This window comes from Magnolia sinica, chromosome 17, assembly GCF_029962835.1.
Source record: "Magnolia sinica isolate HGM2019 chromosome 17, MsV1, whole genome shotgun sequence".
Lineage (NCBI taxonomy): Eukaryota > Viridiplantae > Streptophyta > Magnoliopsida > Magnoliales > Magnoliaceae > Magnolia > Magnolia sinica.
The window spans coordinates 3788143-3805120 of record NC_080589.1 but is presented as its reverse complement, the minus strand read 5'-3'; the positions used below and the strand labels follow the sequence as shown (position 1 = coordinate 3805120).

Here is a 16978-nt window from a genome sequence, read left to right as displayed (position 1 = left end):
AGACCTCTTAAAAGGCCACGCGTAGCAAAGACCCCTCTCTCCCTCTCTTAACATTAATTAGCATTAGAGAAAATTTCTTCAGTAAATGCCCAGCTAGTTGTATCAAAACTCACGGTCCGACTAGTTGTGTGTGAGCATATATATATATATATATATATATAAAAAACATAATTCATAAACCTCTCCATCTTACCCGCCGCACGCCCCAATCTGAAAACAGTCACGACCCCTTCCCATCCGGCACCCATCGGCCGACCATCCCATCCCGTCCGGCAGGCGGCAGCAACCTACGGCCTTCCACCTTCTCCTCTTCCTCCTCTTCCTCTCTCTGTCTCTCTTCTCTCCTCTCCCGTCCTGCAGCGGCAGCCAGCGGCCCATCAGGTGCGTCTGTCTTTTTTATTTTTATTTTTTATTTTAATGTTAAGATGATAGACCTCACACCGGAAACAGTGGAGATGGAAGCGGGTTGGTCCCCTTAGAGCCTTATCCGCGTCCCTTTCCATCCACTCTTTCCTACTCTCTGGCCCACTTGAGTTTTGGATCTTCTTTCTGTTTGGGTTCATATCCTAAATCATGAAACCGATGTACCGACTCGATATGAGACAAACATCACGCCCCTAATTCTCTAATTCCAAGCTTCCAAAATACTCCTTATTGAAGAGAATTTCAGTTTCAGAACTGCTTTCATAAGAAAATCAGTTCCCATTGATTTTCAGTATCCATTTTTTTTCTTCATTTTATTAAATATTAGGATTGAAGAAAAAAAGAAGCTAGTAGCGGCTTTCTCCGGATGATTAGGCAGATTTTGCAGTGTACATGTGAATACAAGATAAATTGTCTAAGAACGGTCAAAATTGCAACAATTTTGAAAAATTTTGAGTTGGGTGAAATTTGGGTTTTCCTCATCCTGTTAGTATGTTGTTACTTAACTGTTTGGCATTATGTCCCATAAAGCATGGTTGATCTTATAGCTATTCTATCCATAATGTTAGATATTTTGTCTATATATGAACCCCTCAAAATCCCTCCTAATGAATTATAGTTCCTTTTATTATTATTTTTATAACCATGAAACCACCTCAAGACGTTGCAGGACTTTTCTCAAATTATCAACTTGGGTTCCATCCACTGACAGACACACACACACACACACACACACACACAAAAGGGAAAAAAAGAAGAAGAAAAAAACAGTGTCTGTCCATAACATAATAACATTAAAGTTAAAAAATATAAAAAAAGTTCCGTACATAACGGTTGTTGCTTAACCATTTAGGTGGTGGCAAGTTAGTAGCACATGGAGAGAGGAAGGAAGAGAGAGATTGGGAAAGAGAAAGTAGGCGGATACAGAATCATGGAGAGAGAAAGTAGGCGATGGACACCTTTTTGAAATGACAAAAAATGAACTTGGTTGATGAGTTACATTTTTAATGCCCCAAATACCCGACCCATATGAAAAATCCCTCCTATGTCCTTTCAAATATTAAAGTTAAGAACTCTCCCAAAAACTAATTATGGGGGCAAATTCGTGCAAAATGACTGGACACACACACACACACACACACACACACACACAGAGGCTGTTATTTAAGGAAAATGCGTCTTCTCATTATAATAGGAGGTATGGTGTTTTCTACATACCTTGTGCAAGTCAAAAGGATGTTATGGAAAATGTATCAACAATAGATGTACTGAATCATCACATCATCAGAGAGGGCAAAAAATAGGATCGCTGATAAGAAGCGACAGATGAAATGAGCCCTAAAAATATACATAATAGAAGAACAAGATGAAGAAAATAGCAAGCCCTAAAAATCTTGTTTATAGTTCTTACCCGGTTACATGCGTCACTGGAAATAGACGACAATGGTTCTGAAAATATATTTCGTAAGATTGTCATCAATGGCTTCCATCTCTACTAAAGGAGAGGGAATAACTCAGGGTTTAAGAAAGTCGACAAATACACACACACATATGTGTGTGTGTGTGTATATATATATATACAGAGAGAGAGAGAGAGAGAGAGAGAGAGAGAGAGAGAGAGAGAGAGAGAGAGAGAGAGAGATGCTAGGATAACTTACTTTCACGAACCGAGAGCCACATGGGTGGAACTTTCATTAGATCCACACCGTCCATGAGGTACACCATCTCATTTTAACCATTTATAAAAAAAAATCATCGTCATTCAAACTATTTATGTGATATATATCTTCTCTCTATATCTATATCTATATCTATCTTACAGAATTTGTTTCTAGAACATCACCATCTGTTTCTAGAGATGAAATATCCATTCTTATGGATAGAATAACTATTAGGTTAGTCATGCTTTATGGGATAAAATGGGTTAGTCATGCTTTATGGGATAAAATGTAGGATAGTCAAGTAACAACATGCTAATAGGATGAGTGTAGCAGAATGAGGGCAAGACGAGGAAGGATAGAATTAGAGGGTAATAAGATGAGGGAAAATAAACTTAGATGGTTTGGTCATGTGCAATGGAGACTAAGAAGTAAGAATTGCAACAATAGGACTAAAGATGTTAAGATGGATGAATGGCAAGACAAGGGAGGATAGAATTAGAAATGAATGCATTCAAGGGAACTTGGGAGTAGCACCAATAGCCAATAGGTAATAAGATGAGGGAAAATAGACTTAGATGGTTCGGTCATGTGCAATGGAGACCAAGAACTGCGCTGTTTAGGAATTAGGAGTGAGTTGGTGCTGGTTGAAGGTTGTAAGAGGGCAAAGGGAAGGCCAAAAAGGTCTATTCTTTTGAGTTTCTTTGGCTGTTGGAGGGGTGGCCGTGGTTGTTTGCAGCTCCCCTCTTGTTGCATTGTCCTCTTTTCTTCCTCTGGAATAAAGTTTTATTGCGCATAAAAGAAAAGGCCGAAAGGACGTGCATGGAGGTACTAAGAAGAGACCTAAGGACCTATGGTTTAATGAAAGATAATGGTTTGTGGTTGAGTGGAATGACGAGACATGATTCGTGTTGTTGACCCCAATTAGTCGGGATAAGGCTTAGATGATGATGATGACGATGGATGAGTCTGGATGCAAACTAGGAAAGCTCCCATCATCTTACATCTACCTCATCCTATTTATTGGAAAACCAACAAAACATTTGTCGGATGTTGTGATGGAAAGAAGGAAAAAAAAAGTTAGGTTTAAAGAAAAGATGAGTTTTGGGAGCATAATTACATTGATGTCTAATAAGCGAGTTTCTAGTGTCCTTCTAGTGTTTTGTGTCGATTTGGGGTGGAAGGTTAACGACTATGGAAGAAAATAATTTCACTCAACTAAAGTTAGTGCCATGGGTTAGTTCACTAAGGCAGCGTTTGGTTGCTTGTTTTTTACATTTATCGACTTAGCAATTCCCTGGTTTTTACGAAAACATATTTGCCTCACACTTTTTTGGTTGGTTCATATTTTCCCTAGGAATTCCATTCCCCCCCCTCCCAAAAAAAAAAAAAAAAAAAAAATTAAAATAATAATAATAATAAAAAAGCCTTGGGGAATGGAAAATATGGAGAATTTAAACAAAATTTTATACTTGTCCCAGGTTTCCCCAGGAAACCTAGTGTATCAACTAAACAAAATTTAATTGTTCCCCATAAAATATTTGGCCACCCCTCAATGGTGGGAAGAGATAAAGTTCTCACCATTGACTGCTTAAGTCACAATATTGTCCTACCAAATTTTTGCAACTTATGCCCGAGAGAAGTGGAGTTTGTGGTTCATTTATTTCTAACACTGGGAGTACACATCGTTCATCTAGTGGATGTTCTTCAAACATTCTGAACATCTTTTTTTTTTTCTTGGGTGTGAGATCAAATGATCTAATATCTTTCTAATCTTAATTAACATTATTCACTTCTTAATCAGCAAGAAATGCCAACAGTAGAGGATATCAAAGATATGCCATTCCACGTCTCTCCTACCTAAATAAATCCTAAAATATTCAATTTAACAATAAACTAAAAATGAAAATAGATAATTAGAATCATAACATTCCACCTGACATGAAAACAATCTTTTCTTCAAGGTTGCTTCAAAGTTTAAACACCCTCGTGGATCTGTCATTTTGTGCTTTTTCTTTCAATCCGATGCTTACTGAAAGGATGCTGAAATTGGCTACATTTATTTCCAAGGATGGCTCACCTACGGTTTACTCCTTATATCATGGCTTGGTGTTTTGAAGGCTGTTATGGGAGGATCCTGTGATTTCATGAAAGGGATTCAATTTGTAGTTGAAGACGGCTTTAGGATCAGGTTTTGAGAAGATGCATGGCTGAATAGAAACCATTCCACATGGAATTTGGCAGGCTTTACTGTCTCTCCCAATATGGGGGAATATATATTATATATCTTAATGCTTCGATGTGTTGGGGATGTGGTGGGTTCCCCCTACTTTCTACCTTCCACAGAAATCTCACAAATGACGGAATAGAGGATGTCATCGTGCGTTAAGACTCTGTGTTAAATTTAGTCATCTCTCCTGGTGTTGGTGACTAGTAGAGATGGAAGGGGGAGAAATGAGGCCTATTCATAGTGAAATCCTTCCATCAGTTCCTTGAAGTTGGCGGGAGGGCCATCGAAATTGCTCCATCAGCTCTTTTATGGCATTTTCTCGGCCCTCTGAGAGTGGTTACTTTTGGATGGTTGGTAAGGATAAGTTGCTAGGATTGTGATTATAATGAATGATTGCTCCCTCTGTTTCAATGACGTGGAATCCATGAACCACCTCTTCATACATTGCAACTATGCGCCATATCTTTGGAGGGGAAGATGTAGTTCTAGCAATGAAATAGAGAATTCAAGGGAAAAGAAAATTTTGTAGCAGCTATCTTTGTTAGCTGGTTTGTGGTCCTCATGAAGAGGCAAAACATTAGAAAATTTAATAGTTGGAGAGTGCAGAAGTGGTTTCCTATAGGGCCAAAGGGAGGGTAGTTCTATCATCTATGGGCATTGTGAAACACCCAGGTTTGTGTTGTAAATGAGAAGATATTTTGGGTACATGGGGGGATTGTTGATTGTTGTGTTTTCACTGCTAAGGGTCAAGTGGGATGACTCCTCAACATCCTATTTCGCCTTTTAGTTTGATGCTAATAAATATTTGTTGTCATTAAAAAAGATATTTTGATAAAGTCTTCCTTCCCAGTGCTTTCACTAATCTCTTTGTGAGCTTGTGATGCTAAACATATTCAAATATCCCAATATTTATCCAGACCTATTTGACTTCATGACCTTTCTAATCAGCTGATCAGATCTCGATGTATGAGACATCCAAGATATTCCATGCCTTCTCTCTCATTTAAATAAATCTGGAATTATTGAATTTCAAAATAACCTCAGAGAAAAAGATAATATGGATTATAACAGTTAACATACATAGCTATAGTGTGAACTCCGCTATTATGGGGTTATAACCATTTTCGAAACCTTGGATTTGCCTACATTATAATCTTCCCTTTACTTTTTTACGTTTTTCTTTTTTGACCTGCCTTGTACATATTGATTGAACATTTAGTCCCATCCAATGTGTTTACAAACTTTGGGAAAAATCTATTCTTATTTTTTTCTTTCGAGATGGTCCAGTTGATGTTGTATTGCATGAGTTTATTTCTTTTTTCTGGAGGTATTAAAAGGCCATGCCTCCAGTGGCAGTGGAGCTGCTCCCACACACACGGTCATGCGTGCATACATGCATACATTTGTATGTATCTATTTTATTATAGAAGGCTACTCAAATACAACTAGTTGGACTGCTAAGTTACAGTCTATGTAGTGCATTATCATTGGTGTTGATGTGTGTATTGCGATCATTGGTGTTGATGTGTGTATTGCGACCCATCTAAAAGCTAGACTACCATGAAGATCACCTGGTAAAAAAATAGGCCAATCCACTTATCAGGAGGGGCACATGTACTTTGGGTCAAATTGACAACCTTTCATTGTTTTCTAAAGTGTGGTCCACATGATTAGTGGATCAACCAGATTTTTTAGTCAAATGATCTTCACATTGGAGCCAAGGCTTTTGGATGGGGTTGGATGTCATGCACTCATGACTGGTTGGGCTGTAAGTCGGAGGTCCAACTAGTTGTATTTGGGCACTCTACATTATGTTGATGGGTTTTGCATGATAAATAACCAGGAGAATTTCTAATGTGACTCAGGCATAATCCTTGAGCTTATGTTGTATTAATGGGTATGGCTTACTCTACATTCCTAAGCTTATTGTTGGCGGCTGCTGTCTGGTGTGCTGCATATGCAGCTGTTGCAGTTCTTTCTTCATTTCAATTCTTCAGTTCGGCATTGAATTGGTGAACAATTTTGGATAGCGATCATGGGTTACGCGCAGCTTGTTATTGGTCCTGCAGGTAGTGGAAAGGTAAGCAACCTTTTCCTTGATGCCTGAACTATGCAGTTTTCATTGATGCTAAGAGTGCCATTGGGTTAATGCAGGATTGGTCTTGATTATTTTTTCTTTACAAGCATGGGCCTATGCTTTAAATGCCTCCATTATATGCTTCATGTCTTTCTGACAAGTGTTTTTGTTATCTGTTCTTGATCAGTCTACCTACTGCTCTAGTTTGTACCAACATTGTGAAACTGTTCGGCGGACAGTGCACATTGTGAACCTAGATCCGGCAGCAGAAAATTTTGACTACCCTGTGGCCATGGGTAGTGACAGATCTTCCATTTGTTTGTGTTCATATATGCCTGTACTTTTCACCTGTTTTTCTGGATAAGCTTCGAGATTCTTATTCGCATTGTTATTTGTTTGTAGATATTAGAGAACTCATATCCTTGGATGACGTCATGGAGGAACTTGGCTTAGGACCAAATGGAGGCCTTATTTATTGCATGGAGTATCCTTTGTTTCTTTTCTTTTCCTTTCTTTCTTTTGTCTGCATCTCATTCTTTGAAAGAGATGTTTTCATTTGGTTCTGTTTGTAATTTGGAGACATCTAAAAATCCATAGCATGTTTTCATGTAATCCACTTGTTGTGATTTGATCAATTGGAAGGTATTGAACTAGGAATGTTCATCAAAGGCAGCTGCAAAATGTGTGCGTGTATGCGTTAGTGACACATGGGAGTCCTTTGTTGTTGTTTACGCCAACTTGCTCTGGACATGACAATCTTGCAGCTGCCTTTTACTTGTATTTATTTTCCTGTTTTAAACCCATATATCATTTCAAAGTTCTCTCTAGGGCTGTTCTTTGATAAACTTTATAGCTTCAAGGATCATTAAATCTGATAAATGAATTCATTCTGCAGGGGCAGTAAGCATTTACAGAGTTCCTTGTACCCATTGTATGAGTACTATTGTAGATTTGTTCCTCTCTTTTGTTTTTGTCCCTCTATTCATCATCGAGTATCATATTTCCTTTCCCCATCCTTGCTATTGAATAAACCTTTTTACTGTTAAAAAAAAAAAAGCCCTCTCTGAATGAAGACTTGCTTTCACATTTATTTGAAATTGAAAGCACCCTCTCCCCTTGTGATCTTTTTTCTTTTGAACCTTTGCCATTGTTTTTCTTTTCATATAGTTTTGTGATCTATCAGAAAAGGAAAAAAAAAGATGTTGTTTAGAAGTAGATCAAAGTCAAACTTTTCCTGTAAACTAATTACTTCAATTTCATTACATGAATTGAATGAAAACTAACCGCATCATGATGGAGTCATTCCTGCATTGGGAGCATGTTTTGGCCCACATTTGATACCTGGATTGAATTAAAACTTTAAGACTGTGCTTATTCTTCAATATGAATTGCCTTAACATACCTTCAGGCACCTTGAAGAAAATTTGGATGATTGGTTGGCAGACGAACTGGAGAACTATTTGGATGATGATTATCTTGTTTTTGACTGCCCTGGTATGTATGCCCTTAGCATTATGCCAAGAAAACACTTCAGAACTGAAAGTTATGCTTGGTTCTTCTTCAATTCAACTGTTACACTTCTCCACTTCTCCTTTTGCCTTTTAGAACAACAGGAAAGCTGATGAACATTTGTAATCCATGGAAATGGCTGATTTACTATTCTTGAATGCAAATACTGCCATGCAAGAATAAATAGATTTTCAATGATTTCATATGTTCAGAGTTCAAAAGGTGGAGAATTTATTTTTTTGAGGATAAGAGTGAAGAATTAAGGGGCCACTATATTCTGGTACCCTCTTTGAAGAAAAAACTATTTAATTTGTCCAACTTAGGGTAATTTGGAAGTAAGAATGGTGCCTGATGTGTGTCTAAGTTACTGACAGATACTTATTTTTAAGCAGCAAATGACCATACTATATTATATCACCAAAATTAATATTTTAACTTTTTGGCCAGCCTAGTGCAGTTAATTATTTTTTAGATGATACAGTTAGATATGTTGGAGATGTCATGTTTTGTCAAATATATTTGTATCAGCTAATATGGTTGGACTTTTCAGGAAAAAAAAAGAAGGGAAGCTGCAGCTGGGGACCAAAAATAAGGACAGATGTACTATCATATACAACTATGGACAAAATAAAAACGTTGTCGGGGGTAATGAACAAAATAAAAATGTTGTCTGGCGCAATGAATAAAATACAGTTAGATATCGGTGATACTATTGATAATATTGCCAATATGATCGGTATCGCCACCCTGGCAATACTGAAATGGTTGGAAAATGCGAGATTTCCTGCTGTCGGTGATAACATCACTGATATCACTGAAATATTGCCTATGCATCAACATTGCGATAATATCATCATTTCGCGCAGTGTATAGCAATACTGGTGATATTATCGGCAACAGAAGGTGTGCTGCCAAAGATGTGCATAATTGCTAGAAAATAGTGAAAAAAATGAAAAATAGATTTTATTTTATTTATTTTATTATTTTTTTATATATAAATTTGCGGGGGGTGGGGGTCTTGTGAGGTGGATTTCTGAACCATAATTTTTAGATTCTTTTGGGAATAAGCTTTGATTTGAGTAACGAGAGCAACGGTGGGCTGGATCTTCAAAGGTGAGATTGTTTGCCAAAAGACCATTTTTTCTTAATATTTGAGTATCGATTTTGACTCAAATTTACACTTATGCATGATTTTTATGCATTCACATGGATTTGAGTTGAAAATGTCAAGAATTGGGCCTAAAAATGGGAGAAATTGGAAAAATCCTAATTTTCTTCATTGTCTCCTCCTAAAATTACTAACTGAGGACCCAAATTTTAGTATGTTGATGAGAGTTGGTCGATCTATCAATTTATGTAAACATTTCGCTTTTTTCAGAAAATATTTTTAAATTATTTAAAATTTCAACAGTTGGTTAAAATTTTATTTTATTTGAAAAATCAAGTATCTGTTTTATTTTATTTCTTTTTTATTTATAGATAGATGTTGATAAATTATGTCTTTCATTTTTCGAGAAAAATATTACTTTTCCTATGATTTAAAAAATGATAAATAACAAAATCTGTTTGTTTATAAAAGGTTATGTTTTCATTTTAATTTTTTATCCATGGATATATGGTTGTATGATGTGTTTATGTGATGGGTGCATTTTTTAGGGATGGATGCATGCATATATGTATGTATCTGTGTATGTATGTATATATGTATGTGGATGGATGGGTGGATGATGAATCATGTTTGCTGTATATAAACATCTATGTATGCATGGATGGATGGATCATGCATATATGTATGTATGTATGCATGGATGTATGTTTGTATGCATGTATGTATGTATTCATGGATGTATGTTTGTATGCATGTACGCATGGATGGATGGATCATCCATATATGTATGTATGTATGCATGCATGGATGTATGTATGTTTGCATGCATGGATGTATTAGTGTATAATGTATGCATTGGATGGATGAATGTAGTAATGTATGTATCTATAGATGGATGGATCGATTGATGGATAGACATGTATGGATGTACGTATGTCTACATGTATGTATCAATGTATGCATGAATGGATGGATGGGTGGAGCATGTATACATGTATGTCTTTTAACATCTCTTGAAGTTTCACTGAAAAATTCTACCTTTTTCTCCATGTTTTCCCAATGTTTCCTTCAGTCAGCACTACATTTTTGGGTATTGGCAATATCGATACATGTTTGCAGAACCTCGGTCAGCAATTCATGTAACGATACCAACACTATGAACACAGGCTGGTGTGTTTTGTGGCATGGTTATGAATATTGGTATCAGAGGGCATATTAGCCTAGCAAAAAACATGTACGATACAATGCTGTGTATTTGTACCAGCCCAACATCAGTCCGTGTTGGCCAATTTTTTTTGAGCCAAAAATTACGGAAAGATGTCAAAAAAGAAAAAAACAAAAACCAAAACAAAAACAAAAATATAAGAGAGACAAGAATCTCTCTTTCAAACATATATTCAATGGTGTATCAGACCATTCTTTGAAGAATGTTGTTTGTCTGGCAGACCTGTTGTAAGCTGTGATGCGGAGTCTTTGGGCTATAAGTTTTTCATGCATGTCATAAATTGATATGATATATGATTAATATGATTATCTATCAACTATTCAACTTTCATCTTTATCAATTCATGATGTTTTAAGTAAATTCTCTAAACTGAATAACATGTGCAATTCGTCAACTAGCATAGATTAAGAGAGAGACTAAGGGCCTGTTTGGCCGGGCAGATTGGATGGGATTGGATGGTATTAGAGTGGATTGCACGGATTTCAAGGTAATGATAGCTGTGTCAGTGGATTGATGCAAGATCCATGGGATTGCTATATCTGGTCTGTTTGGCACGCCCAGTCAATCCCGGGATTAAACCTTCCAATCCCTTTCAATCCCTCGAACCAAACACGTCCCAGGCAATTTTGAAGGGATTAGGGTGGATTGGATGGGATTTAAATGTAATGATGGTGATGTCAGTGGATTGTCTTAAGATCCATGGGATTGCTATATCCCGGGATCAGGATCCCGTGTCTGTTTGGCACGCCTGGCCAATCCCGGGATCTATCTTCCAATCCCTTCCAATCCCATCCAATCTGCCCGGCCAAACAGGCCCTAAGAGTACTATCAAGACAGTTCCATCTGCTTTTACCAAGGTTCACAAATGATAAATCACAATAGTAAAACACATGTGAAATATACACTAGCTTGTGTCTGACTCCAAGTTCACGTGTTTTACCTTGTAAATACCAGTAGGACGACCAAGCAAGTAAATGAAACCTAGTTGGTGAGGACAATAAAGAATTTTCCTGCCTTTGAGATACCATGCGGAACTTTGCCTTATCTCTCCAGCATGAAGTTAAGTGGCGTTGGAGGTTTGATCGTCCAGGAAGTTCACAGTTGAGTCATTTTATCGCATCCTTAGCGACAGCTGTGAAGGTGATAGTGAAGATTTTTGGTTGCGATCTAGCACTATCCAGGCCCCCCTAGGTGGTTGCATTTTGGCTGGATGGTTGCTAAAGGTTAACCTCCAACCATTAACCACATTCGTAAAAGAAGTATGACAGAATGTCTACATTATGTGTCTAAGGACGCATAAACAGTGGACCATCTATTTATCCATTGTGAGTTTGCCTCTGCCATTTGGCAAAAAAATCTTAAGCATCATCAACATGCAATGGACTATGCTTGGATTGATTGATACCTATCCCTGTTTCGCTTTTGCTCCCCTTTTTATCCTTTGCAAAAAAAAAAAAAAATTTATTGAGTTACAATGAAAAAAAGAAAAGAAGAAAGAAAAAGAACCCAATGGCACAACTTTGCATGCCAAGCACAAGTGGGCCGGCAAGTGAATGTGGGGACCCCAAGGTAAATTTTCTTAGCTTAAAGATCTTGTCAACTAACCAAGTGGATTAAACTTTCAAAAAAAAAAAAAAAACTAACCAAGTGGACTGCACATGTATGAAAAGAGTGTACAGCAAATGAAGGATAGCCAGTGGTCCACATTAATTCTACATACAAAGTGGGCTGGCCTAATTTTTAGGCTGGTGGTCCATTCATGGAGGGACCTACATAATGACTGTACTTGATCTCACACATGTTCCACTTTGGCACTAATGGAACACTTTTGTTTCACATATGCTGATACATGGCTGCAAATAGCATTCGACCCAATTTGAATACCAATGAAATGCCAATACCTGATGGTCTATGTAAAATGAGGATATGGTGCTTTATTTGTGTTGGAAAGATGAGGAGTCGGTGAGTCATCTTTTTCTGAACTGTCCGTTCTCTAAGGAGGTGTGGGAAAGATTCTTTGGGCTTTTCGGTGTTTCTTGGGTTATGCCAAGATTGATTGATGACTTCTTCAGGCACTGGCACATAAGCAGCCATGGTAAATATGGAGTTGAGGTATGGAGGCTCTATCCTAGCCAGTCTATGGGCTGCTTGGAAGGAACGGAACAATAGATGCTTTCGGGACGTGTGGCAATCCTAGGGGGGTCTTTCTTTGAGCAAAATCAAGTGTTTTTGAATGGGTGGTGGCTTTTTCTAGAGTTGAGGCCTCTAGTTGGAGCGGGTTGTAGTGCGTGGTGTGCGCTTTCAGTCTTTTCTTCTTTTCCTTTTTTTTCGCCCCCTTCTTTTTTTCCTTGTATTCTTTTGGCTTTGCTGTCTTTATAAATAAATTGTCATCTTTCAAACCACCCCCCCAACAACAACAACAAAAAAAAAAAGAAAAAAAAAAAGAAAAAAAGAAAAGAAAAGAAGGGATGTCAGTGGGCTGGGCCAACCAAAATAAAAACTTTTAACAAGGGCAGCTCTGCAGGCCCAGGTGACCAGTTCAAAATCGAGGCATAAACTAACCCCAAGCCTATTCCTTTGTCAGTCCTATAAAAAAATATTTTTTCTCTTTGGGTTTAATTTTTATTATCTCTTGTTTCGGCAACACTCTTCTAACACAAATGATCCTTTTTAAGTTTTATTGTTATTATTGTTTAGTAAGTATGGGATTTTTATCAAAACTATACAAATTTATGGAAGCAACTTCAGTGTGCATAGTACACTAGAAGAGCTGATGTGATATCTACCCTGCCATTTAAAGAAGGTTGGTTGGAGTGTAGCAAATATTGAGAATTTTCAAACATTGTGGTAAGATCCCCATTTTAAAATGCATGTTAAGACCCCAACAAAACCACCACGCACACTATGTGCACAAAAACTTCACCATGACCACCTTGATGCATGCTTTGCGCACAGGAACTTTCCAAATTTTCTATTATAGTGTACATTTGTACAGCCTTGTTGGAGAATCTCACCTTTAAAAGCCAAGTTACAGAGCTTATTTTTTGAATAAAAATGACAGGAGAGGTTCTCAAAATCTATAACCCCCATTGAATACAAAACTCGTCTGCTATGAATAGAAAATGTTAGTCTTGTATATACATGCTTCTTTGGCCTAAACTGTGTGTAATGAATTGCCTTATTTCATGATATGCAGGCCAAATAGAACTCTTTTCTCATGTTCCAGTTTTGCGGAACTTTGTGGACCATCTAAAACGCAAGAATTTCAATGTCTGTGCTGTATATTTGCTGGACTCCCAGGTTTGCTTCGTTATTGATATGTGGAGCTTCATTAATTGTATTTAAATAATGTACATCAAACCTTCTCAATCTGAAATTTGGCACTTCTTTTTTCAGTTCATGACTGATGTGACCAAGTACATAAGTGGATGTATGGCATCTCTTTCTGCAATGGTTCAACTTGAACTGCCTCATGTCAATATTCTCTCTAAGATGGACCTGGTGACAAACAAAAGGGATATCGGAGAGTGGGTTTAGTTTGCAATCTTCATCCATTCTTTATTTTTATTTGAGTTCTTTAATATCCTGACTGTTCTTTCTGTTTATTTGTTGTAGGTACCTAAATCCAGAGGCACCTGTTTTACTATCACAGTTGAATAAACATATGGCGCCTCAATTTGCAAAGTTGAATAAAGCTTTGGCAGAATTAGTGAGCTGTCAAAACTCAAAAGATTTTGTTCTTGTCATTCTTCTTTAGTCTACTTCGTTTGCTAGCTTGTACTCTCACCTCGATGCTTTTCTCATTTTCAATTAGGATATTTCTCTTTTTAACCCTCGTGAAAAACACCCCCCTTGCACTTAATGAAATGGTTTGCGATATATTTGGAAGTACCTCAAGATATGAGGAAGCTGAAACGCATTTCCATAAAAAAAATTAGTTTCTTTATGCTTGAAAGGAACGAATTATTATTTTCGGTTCTGGAGAGTGGAAAAGTGGCAGCTGTTTGGGATTTGCTTTTTGTGCCTCCCAAATGCTTTGTACGACATATTCGACCAAATGTCAATTTTTGGGGTTGCTCCAAACACTTATCTTAATGTTTTGGAATATGACTATTCATTCAAGATCTGCCTTGTCCTCAAATGATTTGTTCATTTCGTAGGGAAGTTCTCAACTTCTCAACATTTTCGTAGGAAGAGCCAGGAACTAACTAGATTCTAAATTGTCTTACTTGTGATGTAACTAACTAGATTCTAAATTGTCTTAACTTGTGATGTTTGTTAGGTTGATGACTTTAGCATGGTGAACTTCTTGCCTCTTGACCTGCGGAAGGAGAGCAGGTAGAATTTTTCCGACTCATCCACTGGTTGAAACCTACATCATCAGCAACAAAAATAGTAATTTTAGCGAATGGCTATTTGCATCAACTCCTAGTTGAAGATGCACTTTTCTTTCTGTTTTTTTTTTTTTTCTGAAATAAAATTGTAGAACTTGTTCTATTCTATTGCGGAAAGTAGTCAAGGCATACCTACCAACAAGGATCATCGTTTCAAAAAAAAAAAAAAAACTACCCACAAGGATGGTAGAAATAGTGTATCAGTTAGAAGTATCATTGTCATTGCTATATCACTATCGCTGCTACTGCTGCTGCTGCTGCTGTACCAGCAGTATTATCATTTTTGTTTTTTCAGTGGTTTATTATCTGTATTGTTATCATCATTGTGGCGCCGTCATTGTCAGTGTCATCATCATCATCATCATCATCATCATAAATGCCACAAACTACTGTGCATGCATATATAGTTTGGTGTACACACACTCTCACCATTTAAGGACAATTGACAGGAATCTAGAAAGCGTTTTAAAATGTGTTTTCAAGCCCCCATCTTAGAAATGTATTGAGATGTGTTAGAAATGGGGGCTTAAAAATCTACAAGGTGGGCCCCACTGGTACCTCTACCAACGCGCACACACACACGCGTTCCAAAATGGCACTTTATAGGACATTTAAACACGCAATGGGTGGGACCCACCTTGTAAATATTTAACAAAAAATGTAGATATTTGATAACAAATTTCAGGTCATTCAGTTCTCAGGTAGCCTACACATTTAAGGAAACAGTGTATAGTAAAAAAAACTTCTAAATGCATTTTACACTGCTCATTATTCCCATACGTGTGGTCTACCCGTGAAGGGCCTGAATTTTTGTATAGATGATTGACATGGTGTCCACCTGATACATAACTTTGGTCCCCTACTTAGGTACATATTTAGCACATGTTTCTATGTGTAGGAGTCTGTGTGGCTAGCAGAACTTTGATATTACTACTAGTACCAGCAGTTGTAGTCTACAGCTATTACCTTAATTTGTCAGAGGTTTACGGATTCGACAGGCATGCAAATCGTAGCCCCTATACATGCTTGTCATATTGGCCAGCATGTCAGTTCCAAGCTGTCCATTGGTTGGCCCATGTTGTATGTTTTCTGGCCCAAGAGTCAGGCCAGTTAACTCAGCAGTTGCGCCACAATATACAAAACAAACAGGCCAAGTTTTAACAAACCACCAACTGTTTGTTTCATGCACCATGGACCATGTATTGAGTGGATCAGTATATTTTTTAGCCAGCACGTCTACATGTCAGGGCCAACCTCAGTTCAGATTTTCCACATGCCAGCTTGTCACATGTACTGCTGCTGCTGCCACTTCACATCTTCTAGTGTTGTCATGCATGGACCACTGTACTACAGTTTTTCTTTTTTCTACTACAACAAAATAGACAAAAATAATGTGTTCTTGATTTCAACATGCAGTATCCAGTATATATTATCGTACATCGACAACTGCATTCAGTACGGGGAAGACGCAGATGTGAAGGTTAAGGACTTTGATCCAGACGAAGATGACTAGCAGCTTGAGTGATTTTGCCAATATCTTACATCAAAGGCCAGTAAGTTATTGTAACCAACAGTCCAAGAAATTGGATCAGAGTGAAAATAGTTGCGCTGCGTCTGGAACAACACTTGCTTGAAAAGAAAAACTTTGGTACTTTGGCAGAATATGATCATGCATGCGTGCCTGTGCGTGTGTGTGTGTGATAGTAGTTTTTATCAATGTTATCTTATGATTTTGAGAACAACACATACATGTAAATTCTTCCAAAGTTTTTTATGTTTCCCCACAATTCCTATTTGATTAGAAAACCCATCTTTTTCTTGAGCTGATTATGAATCAGCTACATTGCATTGCATCTTTCACAAATGCTCACATGCACATGCATCACCCTTGCTGCACATCGAGAGATGAAATGCTTTGCAAGTAGGGTTGTCAACGGGTACCCAGACCTGCACCTGATTTTTAACAGATCTCTTCGGCCATGCATGTATGCTGAATGCATATTGTTATTCTAATCTGTCCATTTTTCTAAGACGCATCCAGTCCGACCCCACTGTCTGCATGTTCGGGCTGAAAATCAAGTCAGTCCTCTCAAGTGGGCCATATGACCTGATTTTCTGCACAGACATCTGCATGATGTGCACAGCCAGACATTTGGGATGGACACAGGACAGAATTATATACTCTGGCAGAATGGGATGGATGATACACATGTAGAACGGGTCTCAGACACTTTCATGTCCAAGATGGATCAAAGAAGGCCTGATCAAAGGCAGAAGTCATCAAGACCGTCAGAACCGTAAAACAAGCATATCTTGCAAACTGGAATGAGTAACTGGACATACCATATATGATT

General features: G+C 37.7%; 1 protein-coding gene across 2 annotated transcripts; it reads left to right on the top strand.

The window, feature by feature from the left end:
- Positions 1-211: 211 nt before the first annotated feature.
- LOC131230319 (uncharacterized) lies at positions 212-16432 on the top strand. Of its 2 annotated transcripts, none has more exons than XM_058226176.1 (10): positions 212-381; positions 6275-6391; positions 6576-6684; positions 6791-6872; positions 7797-7882; positions 13427-13530; positions 13627-13757; positions 13846-13939; positions 14513-14568; positions 16041-16432. In XM_058226176.1, exons 2-10 carry the CDS (start codon positions 6347-6349, stop codon positions 16135-16137), a joined length of 804 nt encoding a protein of 267 aa, XP_058082159.1. In that variant the 5' UTR covers positions 212-381; positions 6275-6346; the 3' UTR covers positions 16138-16432. The 2 variants fall into 2 exon arrangements, with proteins under 2 accessions (XP_058082159.1, XP_058082158.1); XM_058226175.1 differs by having other exon boundaries at positions 214-381; positions 6177-6391.
- The last annotated feature ends 546 nt before the right edge of the window (positions 16433-16978 follow it).

Bases quoted from the DNA above. Each gene is read 5' to 3' on its own strand.
- LOC131230319 (XM_058226176.1), top strand. From the start codon at position 6,347: ATGGGTTACGCGCAGCTTGTTATTGGTCCTGCAGGTAGTGGAAAG. The intron at 6,873-7,796 runs GTATCCTTTGTT...ACATACCTTCAG, and splicing joins GGCCTTATTTATTGCATGGA to GCACCTTGAAGAAAATTTGG. The intron at 7,883-13,426 runs GTATGTATGCCC...CATGATATGCAG, and splicing joins TCTTGTTTTTGACTGCCCTG to GCCAAATAGAACTCTTTTCT.